This window comes from Oncorhynchus masou, chromosome 23 (genome assembly GCF_036934945.1).
Source record: "Oncorhynchus masou masou isolate Uvic2021 chromosome 23, UVic_Omas_1.1, whole genome shotgun sequence".
Taxonomy (NCBI): Eukaryota; Metazoa; Chordata; class Actinopteri; order Salmoniformes; family Salmonidae; genus Oncorhynchus; species Oncorhynchus masou.
In genome coordinates this window covers 12230099-12242779 of record NC_088234.1, presented here as the reverse complement: position 1 = coordinate 12242779, position 12681 = coordinate 12230099, and the positions used below count along the sequence as shown (strand labels likewise).

Sequence of the window (12681 nt, the reverse complement as noted above, 5' to 3'; positions counted from 1 at the left end):
TGAGTGATAGAATTTGATTGAGAATTGGTGGCATTTACATGTGGTTGCAGCAGACCTTCTAGTATCACCATATTGTAGATGCAATGCTAAGAGTTGTTATCATATTAAACAAAAGGAAAACCCATGTAATATGTATATTTATGCTGCATTTTAAAATACATAGTGAGCCTGTTGTTTTTACCAGGGTGTCTTGTGTTTGAGATGACTCAATATGTCTAGAATGGATTCACACAGTCACACAGTGTTATGTGCATGGTCACCCTAAGGACTCTTATATTAATGTTAAATTATGTATCTCAGTGGGCTGGCTATGTGGTTCAAGCTATGTTGTTACACTAGTTATTAAGCAGGTAACGCCACCCCACTGCAAGGCTTTTGAGCACCAAAGGGTTTGCAAACAGTTTGTAAGTGGTTCACCTGTAAAGGGTTTATTTGTTGAGCACTGAATGATGTCAACATGGCGATAGCATGTCTCTATGGGAGATCCTGTCTCAGACAGACGCATTGTCATTCAGTGACGGTAACCATACCCTAATCTTGGGAGTTCACTCTTTCTTCGTCTTCTCACCTCACATCAATCTTTTTCTATTCTTCTTTTGTGTGTTGTCGATGTCTCTTTGGCGAATTCCACTTGTGTAGCTGTCAGCTATCACTCACCCACACCTTTCATGTATTTGTTCTCCTCACTCTTAAACACATTGTACCTTTTCTGGTTCAAGTCAAAACCTCACGAATCACTTCACACTGTCCTCTACCTGGCTAGTACACAGAACAACTTACGAACCAGTCCCCTCCACCCAGGGCTCAGTTCTGAAGGCTCTTTCCTCATGTATGTCTTTTTCGATAGACCTCCTAGAGTATCACCCCCCCCTTCCCCACATCTCTTTCTCATTCTCCGATCCACTCCATCCTTCCATCAGCTCCATTTTGAACATTTGCCCTGCTTACCTGCCGCTCTCTGAACTTTGACCTCAAGGCGAGAAAGGTATTGTATCGCAGCCTATCTGAACTAAAGTCTCTTTTTGGCAGCTGATTGGTTAATTGGTACTGTATTTCTGTGTGATTGGTTGATTGGTACTGTATTTCTATGTGATTGGTTGATTGGTACTGTATTTCTATGTGATTGGTTGATTGGTACTGTATTTCTGTGTGATTGGTTGATTGGTACTGTATTTCTATGTGATTGGTTGATTGGTTTAGGGACTGTACTTCTGTTCTGCATGACATTACTCCAGCTATGAGGTAATGATATACAATTAGGTTATTTTATTCTGGACTGACATATGTGACCTTTACAATGTGTTGAATAGTCACTAGATTCCACTAGCACTGCAAGTCAAACTCAAAAAGCTTTATTGTCCTTCAAATTTCCATAAGACAGAATTTTTTTTTTTTTGCATTTGACAAAAATTGACTTTCTGTGATGTCATAGACGAGGGACAGATGCTGATCAGAAAGTGAGAATCTGTCCTGACACTGTCCTTGATTCTCGGCGTTACAGGATACTCAGGCAACAATGGAGAGAAGGGAGACCCCGGTCTTCCTGGTCCGGGCATTACAGGGTTGCCAGGAGACAGAGGAAGTCCCGGTTTCCCCGGCAGCCCCGGGGGAGTTGGAACTCAGGGTAACCCCGGTGGCCCTGGCCGCGATGGAATACCTGGCCTGCCTGGTAAGATAACGTCATTTCTGATCTATGGCAGCGTTTACCCAGGAGCCCAAATCTGATATTTTGTTCAATTATTGGATCAGATCTTTTGCCAATAATTAGGCAAAAGATCAGAATCAGAGTTTACACAGACAGCCCAATTCGGATCTTTTGACCAATTAATGGCAAAAAATCGGATCTGATTGATCAAAAGACCAATTAGTGACATAAGATCAGAATTGGGCTGCCTGTGTAAACACAGCCTATATGTCTGTTTCAGTCTCTGTCTGATTATCAATCTCTTTCTGTGTTATGTATGTACGGATGGCCCAGTAAGATATTATTTTCAGTTTGACATCTCTGACTGACTACTTTACACGTCATGCTTGCTATTCTCCGACTACATCCTAAATGGAATCCATTTCCCTTTATAGTGCACTCCTTTTGATAAGAGCCCTTGTCAAAGGTAGTGGGAATAGGCTGTCATTAGGGACGCATGCTCTGACTTCCAGCAAAGACCCAAAGTAACCTGTGTTGATGCGAGGAGGCCAGTCAGATGATGTGTAACCTGGTAACCTGTATTGATGGGAGGAGGCCAGTCAGAAGATGTGTAACCTGGTAACCTGTGTTGATGCGAGGAGGCCAGTCAGATGATGTGTAACCTGGTAACCTGTGTTGATGGGAGGAGGCCAGTCAGAAGATGTGTAACCTGGTAACCTGTGTTGATGGGAGGAGGCCAGTCAGAAGATGTATAACCTGGTAACCTGTGTTGATGGGAGGAGGCCAGTCAGATGATGTATAACCTGTGTTGATGCGAGGAGGCCAGTCAGATGATGTATAACCTGTGTTGATGGGAGGAGGCCAGTCAGAAGATGTATAACCTGTGTTGATGGGAGTAGGCCAGTCAGAAGATGTGTAACCTGGTAATCTGTGTTGATGGGAGGAGGCCAGTCAGAAGATGTGTAACCTGGTAACCTGTGTTGATGAGAGGAGGCCAGTCAGATGATGTGTAACCTGGTAACCTGTGTTGATGGGAGGAGGCCAGTCAGATGATGTATAACCTGTGTTGATGGGAGGAGGCCAGTCAGATGATGTGTAACCTGGTAACCTGTGTTGATGGGAGGAGGCCAGTCAGATGATGTATAACCTGTGTTGATGGGAGGAGGCCAGTCAGATGATGTGTAACCTGGTAACCTGTGTTGATGGGAGGAGGCCAGTCAGATGATGTATAACCTGTGTTGATGGGAGGAGGCCAGTCAGAAGATGTGTAACCTGGTAACCTGTGTTGATGGGAGGAGGCCAGTCAGAAGATGTGTAACCTGTTAACCTGTGTTGATGGGAGGAGGCCAGTCAGAAGATGTGTAACCTGGTAATCTGTGTTGAGAGGAGGCCAGTCAGAAGATGTGTAACCTGGTAATTTGTGTTGATGAGAGGAGGCCAGTCAGATGATGTGTAACCTGGTAACCTGTGTTGAGAGGAGGCCAGTCAGAAGATGTGTAACCTGGTAATTTGTGTTGATGGGAGGAGGCCAGTCAGATGATGTATAACCTGTGTTGATGGGAGGAGGCCAGTCAGATGATGTATAACCTGTGTTGATGGGAGGAGGCCAGTCAGAAGATGTATAACCTGTGTTGATGCGAGGAGGCCAGTCAGAAGATGTGTAACCTGGTAACCTGTGTTGATGGGAGGAGGCCAGTCAGATGATGTGTAACCTGGTAATCTGTGTTGATGAGAGCAGGCCAGTCAGAAGATGTGTAACCTGGTAACCTGTGTTGATGGGAGGAGGCCAGTCAGATGATGTGTAACCTGGTAACCTGTGTTGATGAGAGGAGGCCAGTCAGATGATGTGTAACCTGGTAACCTGTGTTGATGGGAGGAGGCCAGTCAGAAGATGTGTAACCTGGTAACCTGTGTTGATGGGAGGAGGCCAGTCAGAAGATGTGTAACCTGGTAATCTGTGTTGAGAGGAGGCCAGTCAGATGATGTGTAACCTGGTAACCTGTATTGATGGGAGGAGGCCAGTCAGAAGATGTGTAACCTGGTAACCTGTGTTGCTGGGAGGAGGCCAGTCAGATGATGTATAACCTGTGTTGATGCGAGGAGGCCAGTCAGAAGATGTGTAACCTGGTAATCTGTGTTGATGAGAGGAGGCCAGTCAGATGATGTGTAACCTGGTAACCTGTGTTGATGAGAGGAGGCCAGTCAGATGATGTATAACCTGTGTTGATGGGAGGAGGCCAGTCAGATGATGTATAACCTGTGTTGATGGGAGGAGGCCAGTCAGATGATGTGTAACCTGGTAACTTGTGTTGATGGGAGGAGGCCAGTCAGATGATGTGTAACCTGGTAACCTGTATTGATGGGAGGAGGCCAGTCAGATGATGTGTAACCTGGTAACCTGTGTTGATGGGAGGAGGCCAGTCAGATGATGTGTAACCTGTTAACCTGTGTTGATGGGAGGAGGCCAGTCAGAAGATGTGTAACCTGTTAACCTGTGTTGATGGGAGGAGGCCAGTCAGATGATGTATAACCTGTGTTGATGGGAGGAGGCCAGTCAGATGATGTGTAACCTGGTAACCTGTGTTGATGGGAGGAGGCCAGTCAGAAGATGTGTAACCTGGTAACCTGTGTTGATGGGAGGAGGCCAGTCAGATGATGTGTAACCTGGTAACCTGTGTTGATGCGAGGAGGCCAGTCAGATGATGTATAACCTGTGTTGATGGGAGGAGGCCAGTCAGATGATGTGTAACCTGGTAACCTGTGTTGATGGGAGGAGGCCAGTCAGATGATGTATAACCTGTGTTGATGGGAGGAGGCCAGTCAGAAGATGTGTAACCTGGTAACCTGTGTTGATGGGAGGAGGCCAGTCAGAAGATGTGTAACCTGGTAACCTGTGTTGATGGGAGGAGGCCAGTCAGATGATGTATAACCTGTGTTGATGGGAGGAGGCCAGTCAGAAGATGTGTAACCTGGTAACTTGTGTTGATGAGAGGAGGCCAGTCAGAAGATGTGTAACCTGGTAATCTGTGTTGAGAGGAGGCCAGTCAGAAGATGTGTAACCTGGTAATCTGTGTTGAGAGAAGGCCAGTCAGAAGATGTGTAACCTGGTAACCTGTGTTGATGGGAGGAGGCCAGTCAGATGATGTGTAACCTGGTAATCTGTGTTGATGAGAGGAGGCCTGTCAGAAGATGTGTAACCTGGTAATCTGTGTTGATGAGAGGAGGCCAGTCAGAAGATGTGTAACCTGGTAATCTGTGTTGAGAGGAGGCCAGTCAGATGATGTGTAACCTGGTAACCTGTGTTGATGGGAGGAGGCCAGTCAGAAGATGTGTAACCTGGTAATCTGTGTTGAGAGGAGGCCAGTCAGATGATGTGTAACCTGGTAACCTGTGTTGATGGGAGGAGGCCAGTCAGATGATGTGTAACCTGTCTCTTCTCTCTCGAGTTTGTTTTTATTTTCTGTTTGATGTGTTTGACTGTCTACATATTATGCTTCTTGCTCCATCTTTGACTTCAGAGAAATGCCCCCAACCTACCTCTCTTTCCAAAGTCCCCAACCGACCTCTTATTCCAAAGTCCCCAACCGACCTCTCTTTCCAAAGTCCCCAACCGACCTCTCTTTCCAAAGTCCCCAACCGACCTCTCTTTCCAAAGTCCCCAACCGACCTCTCTTTCCAAAGTCCCCAACCGACCTCTCTTTCCAAAGTCCCCAAACGACTTCTCTTTCCAAAGTCCCCAACCTACCTCTCTTTCTAAAGTCCCCAACCTACCTCTCTTTCCAAAGTCCCCAACCTACCTCTCTTTCCAAAGTCCCCAACCTACCTCTCTTTCCAAAGTCCCCAACCCTCCTCTCTGTCTTTCAACAGGTGGTAAAGGAGACATGGGTGTAATGGGAACTCCTGGATCTCTGGGAACCCCTGGCAACCCCGGAGGGCCCGGCTTCCCTGGACCTAAAGGCAGCTACACACACACACAAGCACACACCTAAAGGGACTGCTACTATATAGACCATGGAGTTGTAGGACAGCAGTCGCAATAGATCCACATATGACCAAGATCACACAGATGCCAGGTCTTACAATCAAACAAACTAGTCTTAAACATCTGCTGCATTAGCTATAAGGAACCCCCACACACACATAAACACACACGTGTTAGTACTGTATGTGTCTTGGGTAATAGACCCTCTGACCCTGAGTGTCTCCTTCCTCCAGGTGACGATGGTTTCCCAGGGCGACCAGGTGGGACCGGCAGTCCAGGTCTGAAGGGAGACAGGGGAGACCCCGGTCTCGTAGGACTCCCCGGGCCCAGCAACTCTCCCCCTTCAATCAAGGGAGCCAAAGGAGATGCAGGAGAACCAGGTACGTCTGTTTATTGGTCGGTCTTTCTATCTATCTATCTATCTGTCTCTCTGTCTCTCTGTCTCTCTGTCTCTCTGTCTCTCTATCTCTCTATCTATCTATCTATCTATCTATCTATCTATCTATCTATCTATCTATCTATCTCTCTATCTATCTATCTATCTATCTATCTCTCTATCTCTCTATCTCTCTATCTATCTATCTATCTATCTATCTGCCATGATCATAATGACTATAAAATGCAGGATTTGAGTAAATAAAAGGGTGCCCAACATGGTGCTCCGCTGAGCACTCCCATCACAAATCTAGGCACCTTTGCAAAGCGTTATGAATGTAGAAGTTCTCCGCTGTGTAGAAGAAAGTCTTACACTCAGCAAAGATGGATGCCCAACTCTTGTTTGATACGTTTACTGCTATTACTGAAACATGTCTAACCATCCTGTCTCTGTGCTGTGTAGGTTTGCGAGGTCAGCCAGGTCAGAAGGGTATTTCCGGTCTCCCTGGAGACGCTGGTATACCAGGACAGGATGGAAGACCTGGGTTACCTGGACCTCAAGGTATTGTAAAGTCATCCAATAGTACATTCATCCTATAATACAGTCATCCTATAGTACAGTCATCCAATAGTACATTCATCCTATAGTACAGTCATCCTATAATACAGTCATCCTATAGTACAGTCATCCTATAGTACAGTCATCCTATAGTACAGTCTTCCTATAATACAGTCATCCTATAGTACAGTCATCCTATAGTACAGTCATCCTATAGTACAGTCATCCTATAGTACAGTCATCCTAGAGTACAGTCATCCTATAGTACAGTCATCCTATAGTACAGTCATCCTAGAGTACAGTCATCCTATAGTAGTCATCCTATAATAGTCATCCTATAGTACAGTCATCCTATAGTACAGTCATCCTATAGTACAGTCATCCTATAGTACAGTCATCCTATAGTACAGTCATCCTATAGTACAGTCATCCTATAGTACAGTCATCCTAGAGTACAGTCATCCTATTGTAATCATCCTATTGTAATCATCCTATAGTAGTCATCATATAGTAGTCATCTTATAATAGTCATCCTATAGTACAGTCATCCTATAGTACAGTCATCCTATAATACAGTCATCCTATAGTAAAGTCATCCTATCATAGTCATCCTATAATAGTCATCCTATAGTAGTCATCCTATAGTACAGTCATCCTATAGTACAGTCATCCTATAGTACAGTCATCCTATAGTAAAGTCATCCTGTAGTAAAGTCATCCTATAGTAAAGTCATCCTATCATAGTCATCCAATAGTAGTCATCCTATAATAGTCATTCTATAGTAGTCATCCTATAGTACAGTCATCATATAGTACAGTCATCCTACCTAGAGATCTTACTTGATAATGTTTCCTGTTGACTTCAATGTGCCATTCAGATATGAATTATTTCATTATTATTGTCTTGCATCTTCAGAAATGCCTAACCAACATGGGCTTATAAAATACCTATGTCTAAAGTTGTCATTGAGCACCAGAATGTTCTCCATAACGTCCTCTACTGAACAGTCACTCCTAACATTCTCTTTCCGTTGTGCTCAGGTCCCAAACGAGACCTCTAATGTCATGTATTGATTATTTACCATTCTTTCCGTAATATCTTCAGGTCCCAAAGGAGACATGGGTATCCCTGGAGGATCAGGCTCACCAGGAAGCCAAGGACTTAAAGGCAACATGGGAGAGATGGGCTTCCCAGGTGGGTGTCAGCCAGCTGATAACCTCATATCCCCACCATCAACATCACCCTCATACCATCACCATCATGTTCTATAACCACACATCATCACCATTATGTTATATAACCTCACATCCCCACCATCAACATCACCCTCATACCATCACCATCATGTTCTATAACCACATATCATCACCATTATGTTATATAACCTCATATCATCACCATCACCATCATGTTATATAACCTCATATCATCACTGTCTTGTTCTATAACCTCATATCATCACCATCACCATCATGTTCTATAAACTCATATCATCACCATCATGTTATATGACCTCATATCATCACCATCATGTTATATGACCTCATATCATCACCATCATGTTTTATAACCTCATATCATCACCATCACCATCATGTTATATAACCTCATATCATCACCATCACCATCATGTTCTATAACCTCATATCATCACTGTCTTGTTCTATAACCTCATATCATCACCATCACCATCATGTTCTATAACCTTATATCATCACCATCATGTTCTATAACCTTATATCATCACCATCACCATCATGTTCTATAACATCATATCATCACCATCATGTTCTATAACCTTATATCATCACCATCATGTTCTATAACCCCATATCATCACCATCATGTTCTATGACCTCATATCATCACCATCATGTTATATGACCTCATATCATCACCATCATGTTTTATAACCTCATATCATCACCATCACCATCATGTTCTATAACCTCATATAATCACCATCATGTTCTATAACCTTATATCATCACCATCATGTTATATAACCTCATATCATCACCATCACCATCATGTTCTATAACCTCATATCATCACCATCACCATCATGTTCTATAACCTCATATCATCACCATCACCATCATGTTCTATAACATCACATCATCACCATCATGTTCTATAAACTTATATCATCACCATCATGTTCTATAACCCCATATCATCACCATCATGTTCTATGACCTCATATCATCACCATCATGTTATATGACCTCATATCATCACCATCATGTTTTATAACCTCATATCATCACCATCACCATCATGTTCTATAACCTCATATCATCACCATCATGTTCTATGACCTCATATCATCACCATCATGTTATATGACCTCATATCATCACCATCATGTTTTATAACCTCATATCATCACCATCACCATCATGTTCTATAACCTTATATCATCACCATCATGTTCTATAACCTTATATCATCACCATCATGTTCTATAACCCCATATCATCACCATCATGTTCTATGACCTCATATCATCACCATCATGTTATATGACCTTATATCATCACCATCATGTTCTATAACCCCATATCATCACCATCATGTTCTATGACCTCATATCATCACCATCATGTTATATGACCTCATATCATCACCATCATGTTTTATAACCTCATATCATCACCATCACCATCATGTTCTATAACCTCATATCATCACCATCATGTTCTATGACCTCATATCATCACCATCATGTTATATGACCTCATATCATCACCATCATGTTTTATAACCTCATATCATCACCATCACCATCATGTTCTATAACCTCATATCATCACCATCATGTTCTATAACCTTATATCATCACCATCATGTTATATAACCTCATATCATCACCATCATGTTCTATAACCTCATATCATCACCATCATGTTTTATAACCTCATATCATCACCATCACCATCATGTTCTATAACCTCATATCATCACCATCATGTTCTATAACCTCATATCATCACCATCATGTTCTATAACCTCATATCATCACCATCATGTTCTATAACCTCTTATCATCACCATCATGTTCTATAAACTCATATCATCACCATCATGTTCTATAACCTCATATCATCACCATCACCATCATGTTATATAACCTCATATCATCACCATCATGTTCTATAACCTTATATCATCACCATCACCATCATGTTATATAACCTCATATCATCACCATCATGTTCTATAACCTCAAATCATCACCATCATGTTCTATAACCTCATTTCATCACCATCACCATCATGTTATATAACCTCATATCATCACCATCACCATCATGTTTTATAACCTCATATCATCACCATCATGTTCTATAATCTCATATCATCACCATCATGTTCTATGACCTCATATCAACACCATCATGTTCTATAACCTCATATCATCACCATCACCATCATGTTATATAACCTCATATCATCACCATCACCATCATGTTCTATGACCTCATATCATCACCATCACCATCATGTTCTATAACCTCATATCATCACCATCATGTTATATAACCTCATATCATCACCATCATGTTCTATGACCTCATATCAACACCATCACCATCATGTTCTATGACCTCATATCATCACCATCACCATCATGTTCTATGACCTCATATCATCACCATCACCATCATGTTCTATAACCTCATATCATCACCATCATGTTCTATAACCTCATATCATCACCATCATGTTCTATGACCTCATATCAACACCATCATGTTCTATGACCTCATATCATCACCATCACCATCATGTTCTATGACCTCATATCATCACCATCATGTTCTATAACCTCATATCATCACCATCATGTTCTATGACCTCATATCATCACCATCATGTTATATAACCTCATATCATCACCATCACCATCATGTTCTATAACCTCATATCATCACTATCATGTTCTATAACCTCATATCATCACCATCATGTTCTATAACCTCATATCATCACCATCACCATCATGTTATATAACCTCATATCATCACCATCATGTTATATAACCTCATATCATCACCATCATGTTATATAACCTCATATCATCACCATCACCATCATGTTCTATAACCTCATATAATCACCATCACCATCATGTTCTATAACCTCATATCATCACCATCATGTTATAAAACCTCATATCATCACCATCACCATCATGTTCTATAAATTCCCATGTCCACTCTGCACCACCATGACTTTTATATTTTATTCACTAAAATGCAATAAATAATTATAAAATGTGTTTAAAGACTCCCCATAACCCCTTACACTCGGCCATTCTCAACCATCTAACACACTCCTGTTGATATAAACCCATTATGAATTAGTAGTTCTGTAACAGTTTAGTGATGAAAATAGTGCTGTCAGTGAACTGATTTATAGATGAATCATAGTTGGAGTGTTGTGAATGAACTCTATTTGGCCAACTGCGCTAATCTTATGGTCCATTTATGATGATGTCACAGGACCCACAGGAGCGAAAGGAACTCCAGGACAGCCAGGTCGGTCGGGCGTACCCGGTAGTTCAGGAGCACCAGGGTTCCCCGGAGCTAAAGGAGACCCAGGTTCTCCCGGATTTGGTGCCACAGGAGCTACAGGTCCCAAGGTACGGAAATGACTTTAGAACCATCTAGAACCGCATAGAACCACGGTTTCCTTTATGCTTGAATATTTATCTCCAGGTTTAGATGAGTTATTTGAGTATTTTGTAGTGAGCTGTCGACTCAATATGATTGAGATTTGTAATATATAGAAAAGTGCTATATTGATGATGTTGTTACCTTTATTATCAGTAGTTGTAGAGCTAGTACTGTTAGTTTTACTTTAAATATTATCTTTATCTATAATGTAACTTTATTCCTCTTACTCTCTCTCACACACACACTCTCACACTCATACACTCTCACATACTCTCACACACACACACTCATACGCTCTCACATACTCTCACACACAGGGTGAGCCTGGTCGGTCGGGATTCCCCGGACAAAATGGAGTGAAAGGAACTCCCGGAACACCAGGGCTTCCAGGGTTTCCCGGTGGCCCCGGAGCCAAAGGCGACCCCGGCCTCCCAGGATTCCAAGGTACATTGCCTTGCGAAAGTATTCGGCCCCCTTGAACTTTGCGACCTTTTGCCACATTTCAGGCTTCAAACATAAAGATATAAAACTGTATTTTTTTGTGAAGAATCAACAACAAGTGGGACACAATCATGAAGTGGAACGACATTTATTGGATATTTCAAACTTTTTTTAACAAATCAAAAATCATACTTTCGCAAGGCACTGTCTGCTTCCAGTAACTAACGGTTCTGGTGCTAACCACCAGTGCTGGACAGAGGAAAAACCAGGAATAGTGTCTTCATGTAAAATCCATCTACCTGTGTCATTAAGTCTGTCCGTCTGTCTTTACGGTAATTCATTTAGGTTCTCCCGGTATTCCCGGGCCTAAGGGTCTGGACGGTAGCCCTGGAAACCCCGGTCTCGCCGGAGGCCCCGGGCGACCGGGAGAGAATGGCCGTGCCGGATCACCTGGGTTCCCAGGCGACAAGGGTCAGGCAGGTCGCGACGGAATCCCTGGACCAGCCGGAGTCAAAGGAGACCAAGGTAGGTGGCGTAGTCACGCGAGAAAACTAAATTACCCATGATACAGTTCTCAACGCTGAGTTGTGCGTGTCATGGTGATATTACGCAGAAAGACCATGTACTTGTATAATGGTATGACTATTCTCTTGCAAATCTCTTTGAAAATGAAGATTCTTCCAAAATGTGTTATATAATAGTTGGATGTCTAAATGTCACTCCTCTTTTTTTCCATGATCTTCTTTTCTTCTAGGTCTTTCTGGTTTCGGCGGCCCAGGTTCTCCTGGTCTCCCAGGGTCACCAGGTGAGAGTCACACTACTTGATTGTACACACCATACAGACACCATACACACTGTACACACCATACAGACACCATACACACTGTACACACCATACAGACACCACACACACTGTACACACCATACAGACACCACACACACTGTACACACCATACAGACACCACACATTCCATACACATCATACAGACACAATAA

General features: G+C 42.6%; 1 protein-coding gene across 1 annotated transcript in view; it reads left to right on the top strand.

Annotated features, from left to right (window-relative positions):
• Positions 1-12681, top strand: part of LOC135510317 (collagen alpha-5(IV) chain-like) — a 106385-nt gene that overhangs the window by 74849 nt on the left and 18855 nt on the right. Inside the window, 9 exon segments of the mRNA XM_064931154.1 lie at positions 1502-1669; positions 5513-5602; positions 5861-6007; positions 6466-6564; positions 7667-7756; positions 11071-11210; positions 11562-11688; positions 12031-12210; positions 12440-12490. Of these exon segments, the coding sequence (XP_064787226.1) occupies positions 1502-1669; positions 5513-5602; positions 5861-6007; positions 6466-6564; positions 7667-7756; positions 11071-11210; positions 11562-11688; positions 12031-12210; positions 12440-12490 (1092 nt within the window).